The sequence below is a fragment of the Phyllostomus discolor genome, chromosome 2 (assembly GCF_004126475.2).
Source record: "Phyllostomus discolor isolate MPI-MPIP mPhyDis1 chromosome 2, mPhyDis1.pri.v3, whole genome shotgun sequence".
NCBI lineage: Eukaryota > Metazoa > Chordata > Mammalia > Chiroptera > Phyllostomidae > Phyllostomus > Phyllostomus discolor.
This window is the reverse complement of record NC_040904.2, coordinates 91,737,443-91,757,846: the sequence shown is the minus strand read 5'-3', so window position 1 is coordinate 91,757,846 and position 20,404 is coordinate 91,737,443. Positions and strand designations below refer to the sequence as shown.

The 20,404-nt window shown below is 39.6% G+C and overlaps 1 protein-coding gene across 11 annotated transcripts in view; it reads right to left on the bottom strand.

The window, feature by feature from the left end:
- Window positions 1–20,404, bottom strand: part of PHLDB2 (pleckstrin homology like domain family B member 2) — a 237,269-nt gene that overhangs the window by 81,117 nt on the left and 135,748 nt on the right. For all 11 annotated transcript variants that reach the window (XM_036018070.1, XM_036018071.1, XM_036018074.1 and 8 more), the window contains one exon: window positions 10,040–11,376. In XM_036018070.1, the coding sequence (XP_035873963.1) occupies window positions 10,040–11,376 (1,337 nt within the window). The remainder of the gene's footprint in view (window positions 1–10,039; window positions 11,377–20,404) is intronic.

The window sequence follows — 20,404 nt, the reverse complement described above, 5'->3', positions numbered from 1 at the left end:
TAAAGAGGTTGGTAATATTAAAAAGTATTAATATTATGTGTTAAAATTTAAAGAGCATGCTACAGCATTTTATGTATAGAAACTCAGAATAAGCAATAACATGTTTTCTTTCTATATTTGAGATATTAGGAAAGTAACATTTTCCTTTCTTCTAGGACAACTTTGTGACATGATAGAAAAGACAGACTTTCAAAGTTCCAGTTCTGTTATTCTGTAATGAAAATGATTAATAATTGTCTGAGAATCTTGTTCCTTTTTTTCCACTTAGCATTTTTTCAAAATTGTCTTTTCTTGAAATCTAAATTACAATCCCAGATCTGGGACATGGTTTTAGCAATTTTGAGCAAGAAATACCATTTTTTTCAAACCAAAATTCTTCAACAGACCATGTCCTGACAGAAAAGTCTGCCCTGCAGTCACTTAGAAGTCAGCAGAGCAAAATTCTTGAATGTTTTGAACTTTGGAATACTAATCTCACTGACCTCTGCTTCTGGGAAGAAACACTAAGTACAACTAAGAACCCTGGACATTGTATAATGTGTAAGACAAACATAAAAGACTCTGAAACATGGAGAAAAAGCAGCAAGTAAGCTAGGAAGTAGGACGCAAGGAAAAAACACAGAACCAAGTTTCTTGGGACTTCCTTTGCAGCATAAATCCCCGACTTGGAGCTCAAGACAGGCAACAACATGCAACACTCTGCCTCAGCCTGCAGAGAATTATGCAGAGAGAATAAAGCCAAACTCAAAAGGTTACATAGCATAACGTTATATTTATGTTCTAGTCTTGAAATGAAGAACAGATGAGCAGTTGCCAGGGGTTAAGGAGATGAGGGTAGGAAGAAAGTGGGAGTGGCTATAAAAGGGCAACATAAACTCCTGGGCAAACTCCTGTGGTGTTAGAAGTCTTCTGTATCTTGACTCTATTAAGTTCAATATCCTGGTTGTGAAATTGTACTATAATTTGCAATATGTTACCACAGGAGAAAACTGGGTGCAGGGTACACAGATTCTCCATGTTATTTCTTATAAGTGTACGTAAATCTACAGTTTCCTCAAAATAAAAAGATTAACATTTTTAAGTGCCTTCCAATAGGTCTTAACCGACAATTTGAGATGGCTGAATTAAAATTCTTCTCCTGAAAAAGTGATGAATGTGTTTGTATTATTGTATAATACTTGTTTTGGACTTTAAAAAAAGCTCAGACTTTTTTAAAAAAAAGCTCAAACTTTTAAAAACATTCTTCACAGCAAATATTCCCATAAAGTTTTCTAGAACTGGGGAAAAAATTCTCATTGTCAGAATTAGCCAGCACAGTCATGAACTTATTATTTGATGAGAAAATTTTAAAAGGTAGATCATAAATGGCTTTTCATTTAGAGATACTCAGTAATTTGACAACAAATACAGGAATCACTTTTCCTTGAAAGTGTCAATAGTCCTCCCTCACCACTCCGCTTATATGTACCTATAGGTATAGACATACTACATTTTGAATTTCATCTAGTTTGTACATTTTTCTATGAATTTTATTACTGTCCTTTATTTCTTATGTAATGATGACTCTTCATAAATACTGATTTATCATTTCTAAAGAAGAATGAAACTTTTTCAATAGTGAACATGGTGGCATACAGGGACTCCTTTTAGTCTAAATTACCTTTTGTATTTCAGCATTTAGCCCCAGAATGCTGCAGCATGCTAAGTAAGATCCACAGTACAGGTCCCTCGATTCTGAGCAGGAATTTTTAAATGTGTGGCACCATCAAGAGGCAACAGCTTATACTGCTACTGTAACAAGAACCTAGGGTTTGCCTTCAAATACAGAAGCACCTGCTTTTCATAATAACTGTCATAGACCAGTGTAACACAGAAGTACACTAAGACTAGCTCTGTGTTTCCCCAATGTTGAGTTACTAGATTATTACTAAACACTACTTTTTCCTTTTTCAGCCCCCTCTTGGCCCTATAATTGAAGAAGAAAAATAATACAATAACTGTTTTATTCTGGGTTAACTGGGGACTGTTGACAATCCTAATTTGCTAATGATTGGCTGTTTCAATATTTACTGAGCATCTACATATATGCCAGCAATTTGCTTTTTAAAAGATAAAGTCTTTATTCTCTAGTGACTCAAGGTGATCCGACATCAGAAAACAGTCTTTTTTATATTACCACTAGTTACAGATTTACATGTATTTTATTAGAAGTGAAAGAAGTCAGCTTAGAGAATGGGTAACTTGTTTAGGCAGTAAATAGCATCACAATTTAATTCTGTGCTGTCCAATATATTATAACTAATTTCACTTGTTTTCTCATTTTTCTTAACATAAGAAGATTTTAAGTTATGTGATTCACATTTATGGTTCACATTGTATTTCTGAGCTGGACTCTATAAACCTTACAAACAAGGCATTAAGAGTGAAACTATCCAAACAAGGCATAAAAGTGAAAGCAAGCAGAGACTGGCAAAGAACCAGTTGTCTGCTTAAAACATCAAAGCTAAGTAAACCAAGGCTCCATAGAAACAAGGCTATGTTAAATCTGAAGACTAAATCAATTAATGTAATAATGGACATTCTGACTCAGAACGTAGGAAGAAATTTATAATTTCTTAATATCCCTTTAGAAAGCTGGAGCCACCAAGTTTATTTGGTTAGAAAGACCAACCTCTCACCCCATTTGCAGTTGCGCTGGCTCCCTTCCCACTAATGCAATCATTTTTAAAAAATTAAAACTAGTCAGGATGTAGCAAGAGGAAGAAGTGCTACATCAGGAAGGAGATGCCTTTCAAGTCACATTAGAGGACCAAACAGTTTTCAATACTGAAGCTTGCCTTCACATTCCAAACACATTCTTCTTAAAAAAGTAATAATAATACTATGGCTAAGCAACAATAGTCATCCTCTTAACATTATCCATTCTGCACCCACCAAGAAATGATGTCAAATTTACAAAACAAAAAGGGGTGAATGCCCTGATTTCTTTTCTGGGGTAGGAGCCACTGAAGTGGACACAGGGAGAAGCAGGTGGAGGAGCAACGCACAAGCTACAGGTGGCGTGTGACTTTCACCTGGCGATCCTCACTCTGCTGGGGTTTCCACACAATTTTTCCCAGTTATAAATCCTGTTCACTCTCTGGTCTTTAAAATAGTATCTGCATCTTACCACCATGAAATTAGAGATCATATATATTTATGTTATAGAATTCCATAATTCCTTAAATACGCTCAATTATACTTTTAATTACTTTTAGAAACACTAGAGGTCTATGGTCTACTCAACAGTACACAAGCCTTGGTTTTCGTATGACCTTGCAGAGCACCAATCCTTACAAAGAATGCTATAAAATTTCCAAAATAAAGGAAAATAACTCATTTTCATCTTTTCATTTTTAATTGAAAATTGGGAGTGAATTTCTCCATTTCTAGGAGTCAAAAGAATGTGTCTATGCTGAGATATTTGTATTTTGTATACAGCTTCACTGTTACCTGGAAGGAAGTGCATACACTTAAGGCTGAAATGCATGGGAACTAGGGGTACACAGCCTATAGTACAGAGTAAGGAGAGCCTCAATGAATGCCATAAATAGGTATCAAAAAATCTATTTACTGTTCTCACAAACTAACATGTATGCATTTCTTGCCATACTCTAGTCATCTGGCTAGGGGTGGATACACATCAGTGAGCAAGACAGACACAGTGCTAACCTCTTACAATTTAAAATCCTTTGGTTATAAACTGTTTCCACAGGAGCTGTTGCAAAATACCTTCCAAATGGTGGAGAATCTTTGACCAGGCATTTTACCTATTCAAATAATAACCACCATGGAAACATTAATATATGCCTCGAAAGAAATCCAACCTTTATCTTCCATATGCACGTAAAAAGTTAGAAATACCTCTTCCATGATGCCTGATGAGAGCTGGCATCGTATTACATGTTTGAGAAATGAATGCCAACTTTGGTCCTACATAGTTCTAAATGGCGACAATGTTGTTTATCAGGGCACCACAGATGACGGTTGTCAACCAGAAAGTAAATATTGGATTGCTACAAAGCAATTTGTGGAAGAGCATTGGTTCTCCACAGAAGCACAGATGCTTTTGGTAATGGAACCAAATGAATACTCTTAACAGCAGTAGGGTTTGCTTTAACATTGTTTTCCCCTTCCTTGCCTTTCTAAAATGACTTTAACTGCCCTCAACCATAAGAAGAACAAGATGGCCATTGCTACCTCCATATTACTGGGAGGGTAACAAATGAAGTATCAGGTATCAAATGAGATGAATAAAAGAGTATTCTGGCTACTTTGTAAAGATTTCTGTAGCCTCTGGAACATCTGTTTGTCAAACAATCAGCATTACCCCACATGGAAAATCAGCATTCCGTTACATGGAAAACAGCTCAGAACCAGGAAGTTTAAAGGACCACAGACCAGCCCTAATGATGTCATGATGTCTATGAACTGAAGCGCACACACTTCATGCACACACGACCCTCTCAAGACCTCACTTACACCTAGTAACTGTTAGTTTTGGAACATTTTTAAACAAGGCTTGATATCTGATTTCTAAAATCATAAAAAAAAGAAAGAAACGGCTGGCACCATGACAAAACCAAGGTTTGGCAGCTGAGAGCAAGAAAAAAGGAAGAAAAATTATTTTAAAAAACTAAACAGCTCAACTAGCACAGCTTTTGGAAGCTATTTAATGTAGACTTCAAGAAAATTATGATGCCTCATTAATTGGTCCTTGGAGATTCATAATTAGGGTTCAGACTTTAAGACTCAATATAATTACCTTGAGTTTTCAAATAAAGATTGAACAAGTAAAAAAAAAAAGTTGAAACACTGCTATAATTAAAGCTAAGCTAAAAAAATACCACAGAAATTATGCTTTGTGAACCAGCTATGTGCCTGCTTGGTGTCCTCATTAATGAATTCAATAAATCTTTGGCATCTCTTCATTCTGTGTTTGTGTTAAGAGTTGTGTTTATTTTTTGAAAATCAGGCTGTGACAATGTGGAGGTCCCAGTGAAATGCCCAAGTGGACTGCATCGCACACGAAGCATGTATCTCACGGGCTGGAAGCCCAGGCAGAGCTTTTCTTGGCTCCAGGGGCGAATCCCAAATGGCAGCAGAACTTCACCTTCACTGACTCAGTATTCTCTGAAGGTTTTGTTTTCCTGCCCTATGCTTTTGTTTTTGTTTCTGATTCTCGGCCAAGTTTGATCTGGGTTTTGGTCTGCACACAGCCAATTGTTATGATCCCCCTCGGTGGTAGCAGTGACTGGGAAGCGGGTTTTACGGTTGGACCACTTGGTGATCTGTCCCATAGACCTGGAATCTATCTACTCTTGCTCAGGTGAAAGGTGACTGGACATTTGTTAGTTGTTGGTTTTAATTTGTTGGCTTTTTTTCCTACTTCTGAATTCAAATTAGGACAATATTTGGCACCCAGCAGATAAGCCACCGGTCTGTTGAGAACTGGAAGAGTGAGACTTCGTGTTCCAGTGTTTACTCTTCACCTGCAGCTGAAGCAGAAGAACTCACGCAATAAGTTCTGTTTCCGTCTGCATCTCTGTGCCCGAGGGGGGAGATCACTGTGTGGGGGAAACATTTTCCTATGTCCTAAGGACAATAATGCATTAAAATAAAGGACCTCTGCTTCTGATTAATTTATAGAGACTAATAACATTTAAATAAACCTAACATTTCCCAAGTTCTAGAAAACAAATGACTCTAGTAATTTTAATGTGTTCCTCATTTAGAAAAAGACCTTTCTCATCCTAACTGCTGACTTTATGAGCATTTTTTCCTAGAAAATAAGTTTACATGATTAAAGCAAATGCTTATATTAAGTCAGACTGATTTGATAAATCTTATTTTTAAAACAGCTCTATATCTTTGCCTTATTTTATCACTGTGTATAGTATAATACAAGTGTAATTTCATTTTTAAACAGGTTGGATTTGGTTTATCATAAAGAGATTAGTTTATCTGAGTGTCTTAAATGTCATATATTAGATAAGCTAAGATTACTTCCATATGATGCTTCACATTATGAAAAATATAAAACTTGTACTCAACTAAATAAAATTATAATGGTAACTAACCTTTTTATATCAATAGTAATTATGTTTTATATATATCAGCTTAAACATAATTTCTAGTATCTTTTAAGTACTTTTTTCTTAAAGTGCCAGTATGTGAAAGAAAACCACGAAGAACAAAAGTTGATGAAAATTTTAAAAGTGCAGATTTGCAGAAATGGAGCTTTATTTGACTTGTTTTATAATACATGCAAAGAGTTATGTCTATAAAGACACAACAAAATGTTAAAATTTTGGCAAGTTTATAAAACTTTGGTAATTATGAAGTAATTATTTCTTAAAAAATGACATGCATAACAAGGGCCCTATCAATGCAAAACTGAAATGCAGTTATATCTATCGAAATGACACACTGATCTCTTGGAGAAATCAGTCTATGCTTACAAAAGGCAGTAAAAGTGTATTTTTCTATGTAATCTGCACAGAAATGCAAAGTTTCAGAATCTCACAAGAGTAACTTTGTGTGCATTATGCTAACTGGGATGTATTTAAAGTGACAAAAAGTTTCTCATTTCCAGATGACTTAAGATTTCTTGTTTTTTATAAAATAACTTACTGCCACTTAATTATTAGGTAACCAAACTGCAAACACTCATTCACAGGCACAGACAACTGGTTAATATTTGATTCTCTTTTCCCAAGATCAGATCAAAATTTAGAAAAAAAAATTTCCCAGATAGCTTTCATATCTGAATTATCTTTAAATTTTCCCAGAGGACCCGTGGGCAGTCACAAAGATTTATTCCTTAATCTTACCCCCTAAAATGCTAGAGATGATTAGGTTTGTTTGCTATGACCTTTATTTACAAATAGGTCAACATTGTCAAGAATTCCATAGGAAGATTGATCAAGTCAAATGAGAAGCTCAGCCTTTCCCAGGCTAATTTCGTACAGGTAAAATACTGCGATACATGCCCTGGCTGGGTGGCTCGGTTGGTTGGACTGCAGTCCAGGACACCAAAAGGCTGCAGGTTCAATCCTGGGCAGGGCACATGCCTAGGCTGCAGGTTTGATCACAGGTCAGGTGGCATACAGGAGGCAACTGATCAATGTTTCTCTCTATATTGATGTTTTCTTTTTCTCTTTCTCTTTCTCACTCCTCCCTCTCTAAAATCAATAAGCATATCCTTGGGTGAGGATTTAAAAAATATAATACAAATAAGCTCAGAGATCACATACTTATAGAAAGATCTTGGATATATGCCAATGTCCTCATCCTCTGGTTTTTACCCTCAGGCAAAACACTGACTAATAAAAAAGATCAGCGTCTTATGCCCTGGTAGAAGATTTTTAACTTTCCTTCTTGTTGATATTTGTTAAATCTGCCAAAGATGAACCATGGCCACTTACTCTTAACCTCACCAGTAGTCTCTGCTTTTCTCTCACGCTTCCCTAAAGACTCTGCTTAAGTTGTAGACTAAAATGTGCCTTTAACAAAGAAAGAGAGTCTCAGAGCCTCATGGATAGAACATTATCAGGTACTCTTCGCTCTTAATAGTTCGAAGAATAGACTTATGGGTAGAGGTTTCTGAGCTGCCATTACATAGGCAAGTAAAGGATGAGACCTTTTCAGTAACAGGCAGCTGAATCAGATTTTCAGGGCTTCTCTTAGTCCAGAAATAGAGGAATTCACATAATTAAATTAATGCTCCAAGATGCAGAGGAATAAGAATTAATTACATAGAACTAGTGGAACTGACATAGGAAATCTAATTTTTAAATGTAAATATGTGTTTTGGAAAATTATGGGTATTATTTTCAATGTTCTGTTTTCTGATGGGAAAACCCTTGAACATTCATCTTGATCTATCTCTAACCTTCAATTTAGTTGACTCTGATTTTGCAAACTAAATGAAACATTCTTTTAATGGTAGCTGGTCCTTCTTGTTCCCTCAGATTTCAGGAAGAAATATTTTTTCTAAAACACTTTACTTTTTAATGGCAGTAACATTACTTGCAGAGGCTCAAGAATAATCTGTCCTTGGTTTTACTGAGATGTAATCAGACAGACCACACAGCAGAGGCCAAACCTAGAGTGTCATACTTAAAAATAGCCTCATTTCATCAGCTATGACAAGCCCATTATTAAGGAAAATAACTGGAGCCAGTACCCATAATGCTCTTCCAAGAAGCTCCATTAGGACCTATAGGGGGCTGACAAGACACCAGCTTTACAGGCAGTAAGGAAAGTCACTGCCTCGACTGCCAGTAACCTTAGCAGACATGGGGATACTAGAGGAAAGAGGAATTCACCAACACCTATAAATGCTAAAGATGAAACCCAGCAGCAATGAATTTTGAGGTTGGTTTCATATCTTTGGAATAAAAGAATAAATAAGAGCATTTGAGGAAGATTTTTGGAGTGATGGACACCACTGAAATGCTCTCCTAGGTTTTTTAATAAATGATTAGAGAAGTTAATTCTCTGGCTTCATAAATAATAGTTGTTTAGCACAGTACAAAGCTAGGTTTACTATCCATATACAATACTGCTTTCACATGTTAATCAAAACTTCCTTCTGATTGAGCAAAAAGGAAAAGGACTCATGGACATGGACAACAGCGTGGTGACTGCTTGGGGGAGGGGGTGTAAGGGAGTTAAATGGTAATGGAAAAATACAATGAAGATTACATTTAAAAAAAAACTTCTTCTGGATTTATGCCAATGAATCGAGCCTAAATACAATGCCTTTTGTGACCATGAAAAATCTCTGGAGATTATGATAACTAAGGAAACTGCCATATTTGAGCATCATCTAACAGACCGACCCAAGAAATGTCTCTCTAAGGATATACACACATTTGTTTTCATTCACTATCACATACTAGGATATTTTGAAACTGTAAGAATAGACATTAACGTATCACATCTGAGTATTGCAAATAGTTCTTTTGCTAAAATGTGAAACAAATTTTGTCCTGTATAGATGCCAATAGTTTCTGACCACTATAATCCAAATGCTACAATTGAATTGCCCTATAGGGCATTAGCTAATCTGATATATAATTCAAAAATCTTATTCCAGCATACTTTCTTCTAGTAACTAAAATATTTTTTATACTTCCACACCTTTGTAAACCAGTTTTACCATCCTGCCGCTTCCCTCATTAAAGAGATACATAATTTGTCATTAATGAATCAAAATAATCTGACACCAATTCATCCTATGAGCAAAAGCAAAACAAATTAAAAAAAAAACCCTTATGCTTTAAAGAAAAGAGAGCAGAAAAATGTAGTAGTTTCTCTCCATTCATTATGAAACTCTCAAGGAATGTTTCTTCCTTTATCATTATTTTCAATATTTTCCACAACAAGCGTAAATCCATTTTAAACAGAGAAAGATGAGCCAAACAGTTTTGAGTATGTGCAGTTGGGAGTCACAGTGGGTACTGAGAGACACGGCTGCAGGGAGCCTGAGGCACGTGTGGGGTGTGCAGTGCAGAAAAGAGGTTGGACACCATGGAGTCAACCTTTCACTTTTCCAGACACCTTACTACAGAGTCCTGCCTAGATCTCGATGCACTGTAGTTTCACTAATTATTTCTATCACACCATGTACATGCAAGTTTGATGATATGCATAATACAAGCTGGCGTTTCCTCACAGCCTTTAAAAAAGAAGTTTGTTAAGACCTAAGAAATTCAGTAAAATTCACAACTACCTTTGTTAGGTTTCTCAAGAATTTATACCAGTGAGAATTCTGAAGAGCAACTTAACATAACTTTGGGCAAATGTAGCCTACCAAACATCCACAGGTGACTAAAAACAGTGATCTGGGAAGAGGAGAGAGAGCAGTAGAAATTCTAGGAAGGTTCAGCAGTGGCTGGTGCCCAAGAAAATTCTACATGCCCACATGTAGATCCTTGGAGCTTGTCTCCAAGAATCTGTTCAATGAAACAGTGAGGTCAAATCAGATGATTACCAATCGCTCCATCTCCTGCTCCCTGAGTCTCTCCTCCCTTTGCCGCCGGTGATAATCCATCAGGTCATCGCGGCCTGAAATGGAACTAATGCTGCTCTTCCGTTCCCGAAGGGCAGGCTGAGGAGTTCCTGAGGCCTGTCTGAGGCTCTCCAAATCTGCATCATCCAACTCGACAGATCCGCAAGAGAAGTTCCTCCTGGCCGTAAACACTCTGTCTGGCTCTATGAGAGGAAATGAATGGCCTGAGCTGGTCCCGGAGTAGGAAGCCTTATCAAGGTCATCAGAGGTACCGGAGGAGGTGGAGGCCAGAAGCATCTTCCGAGCCATGCGAGGACTGCCAGGGACACTGAGTGTAGAACTTACATAAGGACTGCCCTCAGACACAGAGGTTTTGTAGGGTAAAGCCCCTGAGCTCAAAGAAGAAAAATTCAGGTAATTGTCATTGTCTATTACGCTACGAGGTAGATCTTTTTCCCCCAATTTTGTTCGTTTGGAATTGCCCAGAGAGTTTCTTGGAGGCACACTGAGAGGCTTCAGCTGGTTCTCTGTGGCCCTGTGCAGCCTGGGGAGAGACCGGCTATAGGCTCCCATGTGACTCAGGCTGCTGCCCGAATACTTCCTAGTTCTTAAACTGATGTTTTCAGACGCCGGCTCCCTGTGTCTGGTCAACTTGGGCGGAAGCACCAGGTTGTCCTGGATGCTCATTTTTCTGGCTTGCTTTGGACTTGAAGGCATGCTCGCTGCCCCTGATCTGCTGATGGGGGAGGGGCCAGTGTCTCCAAGGGAGCTTCCATTCCACATGGCCTGAAGGGAGCCAGACGCCTTTCGGCTTTCCAGCCCCCCGAGAAAGTACACATTATCATGGGATTTATTCCTTGAGCTATGTTTGGAATAGGGAGGCTTCTCGGAGAGCCTCAGGGACCTCTCACTGTCCCGGCCAGAATAATTATCGAAGTCTGCTTTCCCACGTGCATAGCCGCTGAGGGAGGGCGAGGCGCTGCGTACAGGAGTGGGAGGCTTCACGGCAATGTTTTTGTCAGTTCCATCATAAGAGAATGGCTTGCTTCCCTGGATTTTGGCCAAGGAGGGGTTACTTCTGACACTGGTCCCCAAAGGGGAGGGGCTTCTCTTCGCAGGCACAGGCTGTGACAGGGTTAAATAGGAACCAGAATAGTCTCCGTTAGCTTTAAATCTCAGGCTGGAAGAATATTTCTTTGGGCTCAGGCTCTCCATCGTGTTTTGGGGATCGTTCTCCAGGGAATTGGACACAAAGCTTGCCTCTAAACTACTGTTCTGTTGTTGCATCTGGCTATGCTCTGTCATAATGTTGCTGGAATCTGTAAAGAAAAAAAAAGAGAGAAAGTTTTACTTAAAGAAGATTTAAAAAGACCAAGCAGTTGTCAGCCCACATCTGAACAAACAGACTTGCAGCCTGCCCTAATGTAACCAACAAACACAATCTCTCTTTTAGTAATAAGCCTAACCAAAGTGTATTGCAAAATAAAGGACAATGAAGACCACTGATGTGGGATATTTTTGTTCAAAAGAAAAAATAATTCAAGAGAACATCAGTGATATTTGAGAAGAACAAATCCCTAAACACAGGTGAAGGATTAGGCTGGCACATAAAAAACGAGCATTTCCCCTTAGTGTCCTAGTCCTGGGCGGACCACCTGCTTCCTGAGCACCTAGCAAATGCCCAAAGGGATGGATGATGTAATGGGCCTTCCTTTAGATGTCTCTGCTAGAATCATCAACTGTGCAAAAGTAAAGTCCTAAGAAAACAAAATTCACACTCTGGCAGAGAAAGAACATGCTATGTGAGGTGCTGACCAAAAACATCAAGGTTAGAAGATGGCTCTTGAAGAAAGGTTGCAACAAACCTTCTCAACAAACAAGACTTTCTTACAGCTCCTGCAACCACCAGAAAAAGGCAAGTAATAGAGGAAATACAGGAAAGAGTGTTCCCTAAATTACTGCCCTATCAGAGATAGGGTGCATGGGTTTTTAAAACCTGAAACTGACATATCCTTTGAGTTCCCGGGTACCCCAAGTGCACCACACTCATCCTTGATCTCAAACTCCCTCCTCTCTCAGAAGCACCTTCTCCATCTTTTGCACCTGTTTGAATCCACCCACTCCTCAAGACTCAGATTAGGATTCTATCTTCCATGATTATAATTTCTCTGAAAATGTATGCATCCATACAAATATTTTTGGGGTCTAGCTTGAACAACATTAACTGAAGAAATAAAGTTTTAGCATAGTCTATGAAACTATATTTGAATTACAAAGTATCACTGCAAATGAGAAGGCTTATACATCTCACTGAGGAAAAGATTTTCTTTAGATCATCATCAAAGTGAAAGCACAGATATTTCCATGGAACTCGGGCATGGCTAAGGTGGTCCTCCGACTCCTCAGACACTAGTTATCACATCTCTGGTCTCTACCTAAACAGTGTCGCTTATGGCTAGTAATCAATTTCAGAATGTGCTTGTTTCTGTAACTAGGCACAAGATGAAGGAAGAGAGTTATGTTTCACATTTCTCTCTTATCTCCACCCTCGCCTGACTCCCACTGTCTCATAGGTGAGACACTCAAAGAAGCCAAGATTTTAATTTCAATCACAGCCTTCCCCACTCCCTCTCAGCCCCAGATCAAGGAACTTCATCTTGCCTGCTCAGCCTCACGGACTTCGCAGGCAAATTCAGGATAGCCTAATAAGGAACTGCTTTTTGTCCACAGAGTGGGACTGAGAGACAGCCTGACTGCTTAAATCCTGGCAATGGACTTAGTATTATACATCACCCTATAAAGCTGCAGCTTCCCCCAACAAGCTCCGCCTTGGGTTTCTTATCTTCCAACCGAAAGCCCTGCCCTGATGGATAAAAGCATAATTCTTTTGAAATGTCCTTAAAAAAAAAAAAGGAATTCTCCTTTAGAATTGCCTCCCAGCTGGAATCTGGCCCTGCATTTGGTTCTTGCCAGGTCTTTCATTCCTCAGGAACAGCATCATCTCTGCCCCTGAGACAAACGCCCCTCTCAGCAACTACCCACTACTACCATTCAGACCCGGAGAGCAGCAGCAGCCTGGTCTGAGACTTGTCTCACCACGCCCTCTTGGAGGACTGAAACCAAAATGACCTCTAGGCTTGGTCCCTTCTATTCCCAACTATCTTCATCTCTGGTGGGTTTGCAGTCCCAGCAAACTTCAGTCAATTCCCTCAAGTTACATACCTTTGAACTGAGGAAACAAGAAAATAGGTGGTGCATAGTGAGGATATTATGGCCTTATTTATTATGAGGGGGTTAAGGAACTCCCTCCTTCAGTAACTCTTCTATCCTCTATCACTTTTCTATCATGTCCTCCCTCATTTTATTTATCAACAAATCCCACCAACACTGTCCTTAAAACATATTCTCATCTGATCATTTCTCACAATTTCCACTGCTACCTCCCTGTACAGGCCAGTATCTTCTACTGCCTTGTCCATACGCCTCTTCTCCTACAACAAGAATAACCATGGACTGGAAGCATGCGGAAAAGTTAGCAGTGGTTTTATCTAGGTGGTGATTTTTAATTCACCTTTCTCATAGTAGTTTCTATTTTCCACAGTTTAAACAATGCATTTGGGTTACTTTCACAATTAGAGAAAAAAAACCTGCTTAGTGTAAAATAGTAAAATACAACCTATAGCAATACTTCATTTTCAGGTTAATCAGACTTATTTTACCTAAGCTCCTGACCAATTTTTGAGCCAGGTATTAGCTGTTCCAAAAAAAGTTTATTTGAAAGAACTTTTGATTAGACTAACTCAATATGCAAATATTTGAAGACTTTGACAAATCTTCTGAACTCTTCTAAATGGCTCAGGCAAAAATGTTAATTATGATAATTTACCCAACTTATATTTTATACATCTAAAAATCCACAAAATCAAATACAACACACTCCCTAATATGAACAGTATAAACAGAGTATTTATTTTTAAGTCTCCAGATGTTTGCTGAACATACCTTAGACAATAATATTGGTATCCTCATTTTTAAAAAATGTACTTACTAGGATATTTTATGATTTCATGTCATTCTGCTTATTGTATAGAAAAAAATTTAATCTCAACAGGTAGTTCTAGGTACTTTATCAAGTAGGTATTAAGTGCCTACCACATATCAGACACTGGTATGCAGGCATGAATGTTGCCCACTAATATTCCCGCTCTCCTCCTTCTAGAAGCACAGCGGAGTTGCTCTTCCTCATCCCCATGACATTCGATGTGGTTATGTTCCTGGCTTTGAGCAATCAAATGTGAAAGTGACATGTCAATTCCAGGCTGAACTGTCAAGAACCGGAGCATGAGTCGCCATTTCCACCCTCCTGCACACACCCAAGTCTGCGGAGGCTTCCTGAGGCCACACTCTCCAACGAGGACACCGTGGAACAGGGCCCTTGCCAACCCTAGACTGCTGTAAGCCCCAGAGATTTGGGAGTCGTTCCTGGGAAGGTGTTAATCCTCATGAAGTGCCTGCATACACCAGGCCTTGAGCTAGGCACTGGAAAGGATGTGGTCAAAGATGCCCTGTCCTGCCTTTGGGTCGCTTACAGACCAAAGGGGAAGACACACATATGAACAAATGCTCTAACAGTGTGGCCCATACATAACCTCAGTGGAGGACTGAATTCACAGATTGGCGAAGGGGCATGAAGGGAGGCTAACCCTGTGAGACTGGTAGTCTGGGGGAAAGAATGACAATGAACTTAAGTCCTACTGAAAGAAAGGGAATTTGATGGCTATTATCCAATAGTAGCATAAAGCCAGGTCCACACCTGAAATGTTGTGATTTTAATGCTACAAACTAAATCCCAAGCCCATTTCAGGCCAAATTACTGGTACATCCAGTGAATATCCTGTCTCTGACGAAATAAAACCTGTGTAGAAAAAAAGCCAGTTATTTTCCATATCATGCTCCTTAAAAATCAAAAATGTAACTTTCTTGGGATAAACTGTATTTAATAATCATGTATTTCCCTCCCGTAGTTAACCCTTTCCTACCTCTGCCACTGCGTAAGACATGCTGTCCGGGCTTCAAGGCAGGTGCCTGCCCTCAGAGTGACTTAAATTAGACAGCATCCTCCAACCATTTAGGATATTTTAAACAAGGATACAAAAGGAAATCCATAAGTAAGGTGTTAGAATACACAAAAAGGGAACTAAGGCCAGTAGGGAAGACTTTGGTTTTAAGGTAATGTATAAAAAATGAGAAACAGAACTGAGATAGGAAAGTTATTCCCACAATGTGCAGACACAGCAATCCAGAAAGCAAGGCAGAGCAGATGTTACTAAATAGAAGTCAAAGCTAAGCAGAAGCCCAAACTTTGCATGTTAAATATTTACCCTCACAGTACAGAGCGGAAGGGTTTAACACCTCATGTCCAAATGGATACTTGAAAGTTTAATTTTTGACTTAGAAATAGAAGATATTGATGTCATTCTAGGTAAAATGTATTCATATATTTCACCCTGTTTGCAGTTGCTAATGCTACTTAATCAACCCAAGTGAAATATTACCAAACTATTCCCTTTCTATTTGGGCCAATAAACTGTAGGGGACCTCACTGCCCTGCAGGGTGGCAACACTTGGTTCGCCCTCCACCTCACACACAGTCTTATAAAAAAACAGAAATTACTTAATTACTAAAGATTTGTTGGCCAGTCAAAATACAATACCAAAATATTCAAAATAATATTCGCTGGAAGAAGATCTGCTCGGCAGCCTCCAGGGAGAGACTAGCGGGACATTTGCAAACAATAAGCCACATCTGAGACGCAGCCACACAACGCTGCTCCACCACACATGTTTGTAGGAGAAAGTCACAGATGATTTGGATGGAAGGACATTCCAGAAAATATTTAAAGGGATATATTCATGTTTGACACCCCAGGTTTTCAGTTCAACCTTACTGGGTCTGTTGAAGATATATAAAAATTTGTACATTTAAAGACTTACCGAGTACACATGTGGCATTCATTCCTCTTCCTAAAGCTTAGTTGACCTGCCACAGCTGAGTGCATACGTATACTCATCTCAGCCTGCCATCTCTCACTCCCACAAATGAGTACAACTTTGCAGGTGGACAATCTGCCACACAGGTGGCATTTCTGACCCAAGGAGTGACAAGAATGGCTGTTGACACCTCTCTCTTTCCCCACTTCTGTAGTATTCTTTTTGCTGCCTGTGAGATCACCTGAGTGGAGTCTAGAAATGGGGGAAGGATAGGAGAATACAGAACAGTGTGTACTGAAAAGGGGATTTTATGAAAACTAACCCGACAGGGTGATCTGATCATAAATTCCTAACTGGGCAGGTCATGGTGGATGGTCATGCTCACGCTTCAAGCATGTAATCTCTTTAGTAAAAGGTTTATCTTTGCCTTAAGCAAGCCCTGTCCAATGTTCCTGTGCATTTAGGTTAACACACTTTTGAAATGCAAACTGCCATTCTAGGAAGCATTGTTGTTTTTGTTTTTTTTTCAGTGTGCTGAAGTCTTGCTTCTAGGCAAATCCTGTTTGGCTCAAGTAAATTTTTATAAAAATTCTCTACAGGTTTGGACGTTCTTATGTGTGCAACAGTAACCAGTAATGTGCCTTGAATGAGGATGAAGGTGTGGGCAAGGAGAGAGGAGGCAGGAGGGTGGAGAATATGATGGAAGAGCTGGGGTTTAACTCCCCAGCAAGGAGGGAGCTCTGCAGACAGATGGCATCAGAGACTGCAGCTGAGGTTAGGAAAAGAAAGGAGGAGCTAGGTGGAGGGTGAGAAGAACACCACAGGTGTTGCCCAAGTGCCAAAGGAGAGCTACCCCCCCCCCCCACTGTGCAGGGGAGGTCTGTGTTCACATGTGTAAGAGAAGAAGCGAGGAGGACTCCAAGGTTTCTACACTCTTGTGTTTATTTTGGGTTCCATGTCTATTTTATGTAAACAAAAAAGTCTCCAGGAAATTATAAAATCACTGCATCATGTTACTGTGGAAGTGTAACCGTCCCGTGGGCTGCAATGGCTGCATGTGCAGATCCACAGAAAGGGCCTGGGACAGGCATCTGGAGCCCACGTGAGAGAAAAGACAACACTGGGGAGTCTAAACAGGAAAGAAGCTGAAGTGTTGAAACGTTTGGACTTACTTTCCAAGCCATAAATTCAATCCCCTCAGACCTCTCGTTATTCCGTCACCTGAAACGCACATTACCGCCTGGTCAACTAGAATATGGCAGGAATCAAGAAGAGACCTCGGAAAGATACCACAGACAGTCCCAGTACTTTTTTCCTAGAGAAGAAGAGAATCACTTGATAACTTAATCTCAAGGATCGTGTTCAAAAGTGTCTTGGTAGATTCTTTTCTCTTTGGCTCAATTCTGGCATTCTTTTTTTAAATATATAGCTCTCCAGCTCCGTTTGTATCAAATAACATCTCAGTGAAGCCGACCCCCTCTGAACCGTGTCACCAACAGTGAATTTACCGCACTGTGAGTGCTAGAGCTGTAGTGATGTGGTTTCAAGGCTATGAGAACATGCCCAGGAGCAAAGTTTTAAAAAAATTAAAGAAGTGTTTGCTGTGCTGTGTTGTGCTGGAGGAGAGAGGCTTAGTCTGGCCTATATAAATGCAGTTTTCCAGGTAACTTATACCAAGGCAGTTTGGAGAGTCCTGAATTATACAAGTTAGTTGTCATTTTACATCACAGTGCACAGACACTTCTTAGATCACCTACTACAGCAGGAATTAATGAAAGGAAGGCTGCAAAAATAAGTGATAGAAAAATGGAAATCATTTTGTATTTCTGGGAGAAAGCAGGGACATAGATGAGAAGCAAATTCAGGAAAAAGTAATCTCAAACAAAAAATCAGGAAGCATTAGGTTAAGATTTTTACTTTATAACAAAGTTTGCTCCTCCACCTGGTCCTACAAAAGGGCCCTGAGAGCCAAGGGGCTGGCTCTGGGGGAGTATTTGTTGCAGACAGTGACTGCTGCCTGCTGTTCAAAGCTCTCCCAGAACACTGGTGGTCCACAGGCTGGTCTCTTTCAGCACTGATGTTTATGCTACAACGATGTTATAAATAAAGCATGCACTGATGACATGTAATTGAATTCAGACACCAGCTTAGAACAGCCCCTCAGAAGCAGTGCCATTCTTTACATAAACGCTGGCAGGTATTTCTGTGGAGACCAATGACAACAGATGGAGCCTGAAGGGAAGCCTTTAGAGGACTAAAAGGTAAAAAGCAGGAACTCTATTTCAGCCCCACACTTCAAGCTTAAGCATGGAGAGTGATGAACACAAAAAAACCCTCCCTCTTTTCTCACTAATCCCCACATGACAACATGATGAAGAAGGGGGCTAATCAGAAGCTCCAGGAAGAACCACTTCCTTCTCTAGCGATATTCTCATTTCAGAAACTCAAATGCAGCCTATTTCCCCCATCCTGCATTATCCAAGCACCACTGTTAGTCAAACCCCAGTCCTTCCAACTCTCCCTTTGCAAACTCACTTTCCTTCTTCACAAATACTTCCTTTCACCACTAAATCCTTCTCAGCCTCCCCCATCTCTGCAAACAAGCCTCACCTCTCCACAAAAACCCACGCCCATTGGCAAACACTACCTCCCCACAAACGTTTCCAGATCCTCTCTTTTACATATCACCTCCCCACAGTTTCTGCAAGCATCCCTACACCCACACCTTCCCATTGTCCTCATGTCCATCTCTGCAGAGCTTCATCATCTCCCACTCACTGGTCCGCGATTCCTAATCTCTGTTCCTGTAACGCTTCCTCCACACTCAAGATTTTATATCCCAGGGCAGGGAAAAAAAGCTGTTAGTGGGCATAATACTCTTATTATTTTTTTTGCAAGTCAACATAGCAGCAAATGGATTCCACTGCTTTTCCTTTGTACCAATTTCTTTCTCATTTAAAGATCTGCCCATTTGAACAAAATACTTATTATCCACTAGAGACTCATAGGTAAGTTGATTATCTGCAAGGAGAACATTTTCATGTCTCAAAAAGCAGTTCTATAGAAATAAGTGTATTTTAATAGCAGGATAATAGCTGTTTTATTCTTGTAGGTTGAGCCTATTACAACAGGAGGCTGTAAATCTTACTGTGTGTAGACACACACACGTGCACTCACAGACAGCCACAGAGACAGACGCACACTGCCCACATACCCACAGCAGTCTAAAATGCACAAAGGCTTTTTGTGACTGCCAGAGATGGCTCTTTAGGACCTAGGAAATGTGAGGCATCCTCAGAGCTCACCAGGAGTGTCCAGGTGATGATGCACAGCAGGGTGGGGATGAAGTGGGCACATGGGGACCACAATAACCATTATATGAGTCTCAGGACACTGGATTACACAAGTTTCTTTGTTTTCTTTCGTTTTTGCTTTTGAACCTCTGCTTTATTACATTCTGAAAACATGTAAAAGAAGAGGTAAGGCAAACCAGTAAGAAAAGTACAGTATCAGATGATGTTACCGAGAGGACAGGAGCACAGAAGGAAGTGGTGAGTGACGGGGAATAAGGAGAACATTAATGCAGAGGGAAGAAGTGAGGACATGAAGTAAAAAAAGTTTCAGTTTGTTCCTATCACAATAAAGGAGTCCAACCACACACTACCATGCTCTCTTTCATCTCTAGCTGTACTGAAGTCTAGGCTTTGTCAAAAAGAAAAAAAAAAATCACTCCAGATGGTATTCAAAGGTTCTTAAAAGTAATCACAATCAACAACAATATTTCAAGTGAGGATCTCTTTTTTCAGTTTTATAACTTATTTTCAAAAATGAATTAAGATTCCTTGAACTTTGTACATTTTTATATTTTGTGACCTTTTACAATTTTTTTATTTTTCAATTACAGTTGACATTCAACACAATTTTATATTAGTTTCCGGTGTACAGCCCATCAAATGAGGATGTTTACCTCCAGTTATCAGAGGCTACTTTTAAATAAGTCTAGATGGTTTCATATCAGGAATTCTTAAGAACCTTAGAGAACCCTTAGTGAAGAGGGTAAAACATCAATTCCAGGGGTTTTGAAAGTTTTGTTAGTCCCTTGAATACATCACGTTTATATGAACTTTAAAGTATTCTTTGCAGGGTCTCCAACCTGTGGCCCGCAGGCCACATGCAGCCCAGGATGGCTATGAATGCAGCCCAATACAAAATCGTAAATTTACCTAAAACATTATGAGATTTTTTTTTGTGATTATGTGTCGCAATGTATCTAATCATGCTGAAGGCAACTCTTCTTCCAGTGTGGCCCAGAGATGCCAAAAGGTTGGACAGCCCTGATAGACCATCCAAAAAATG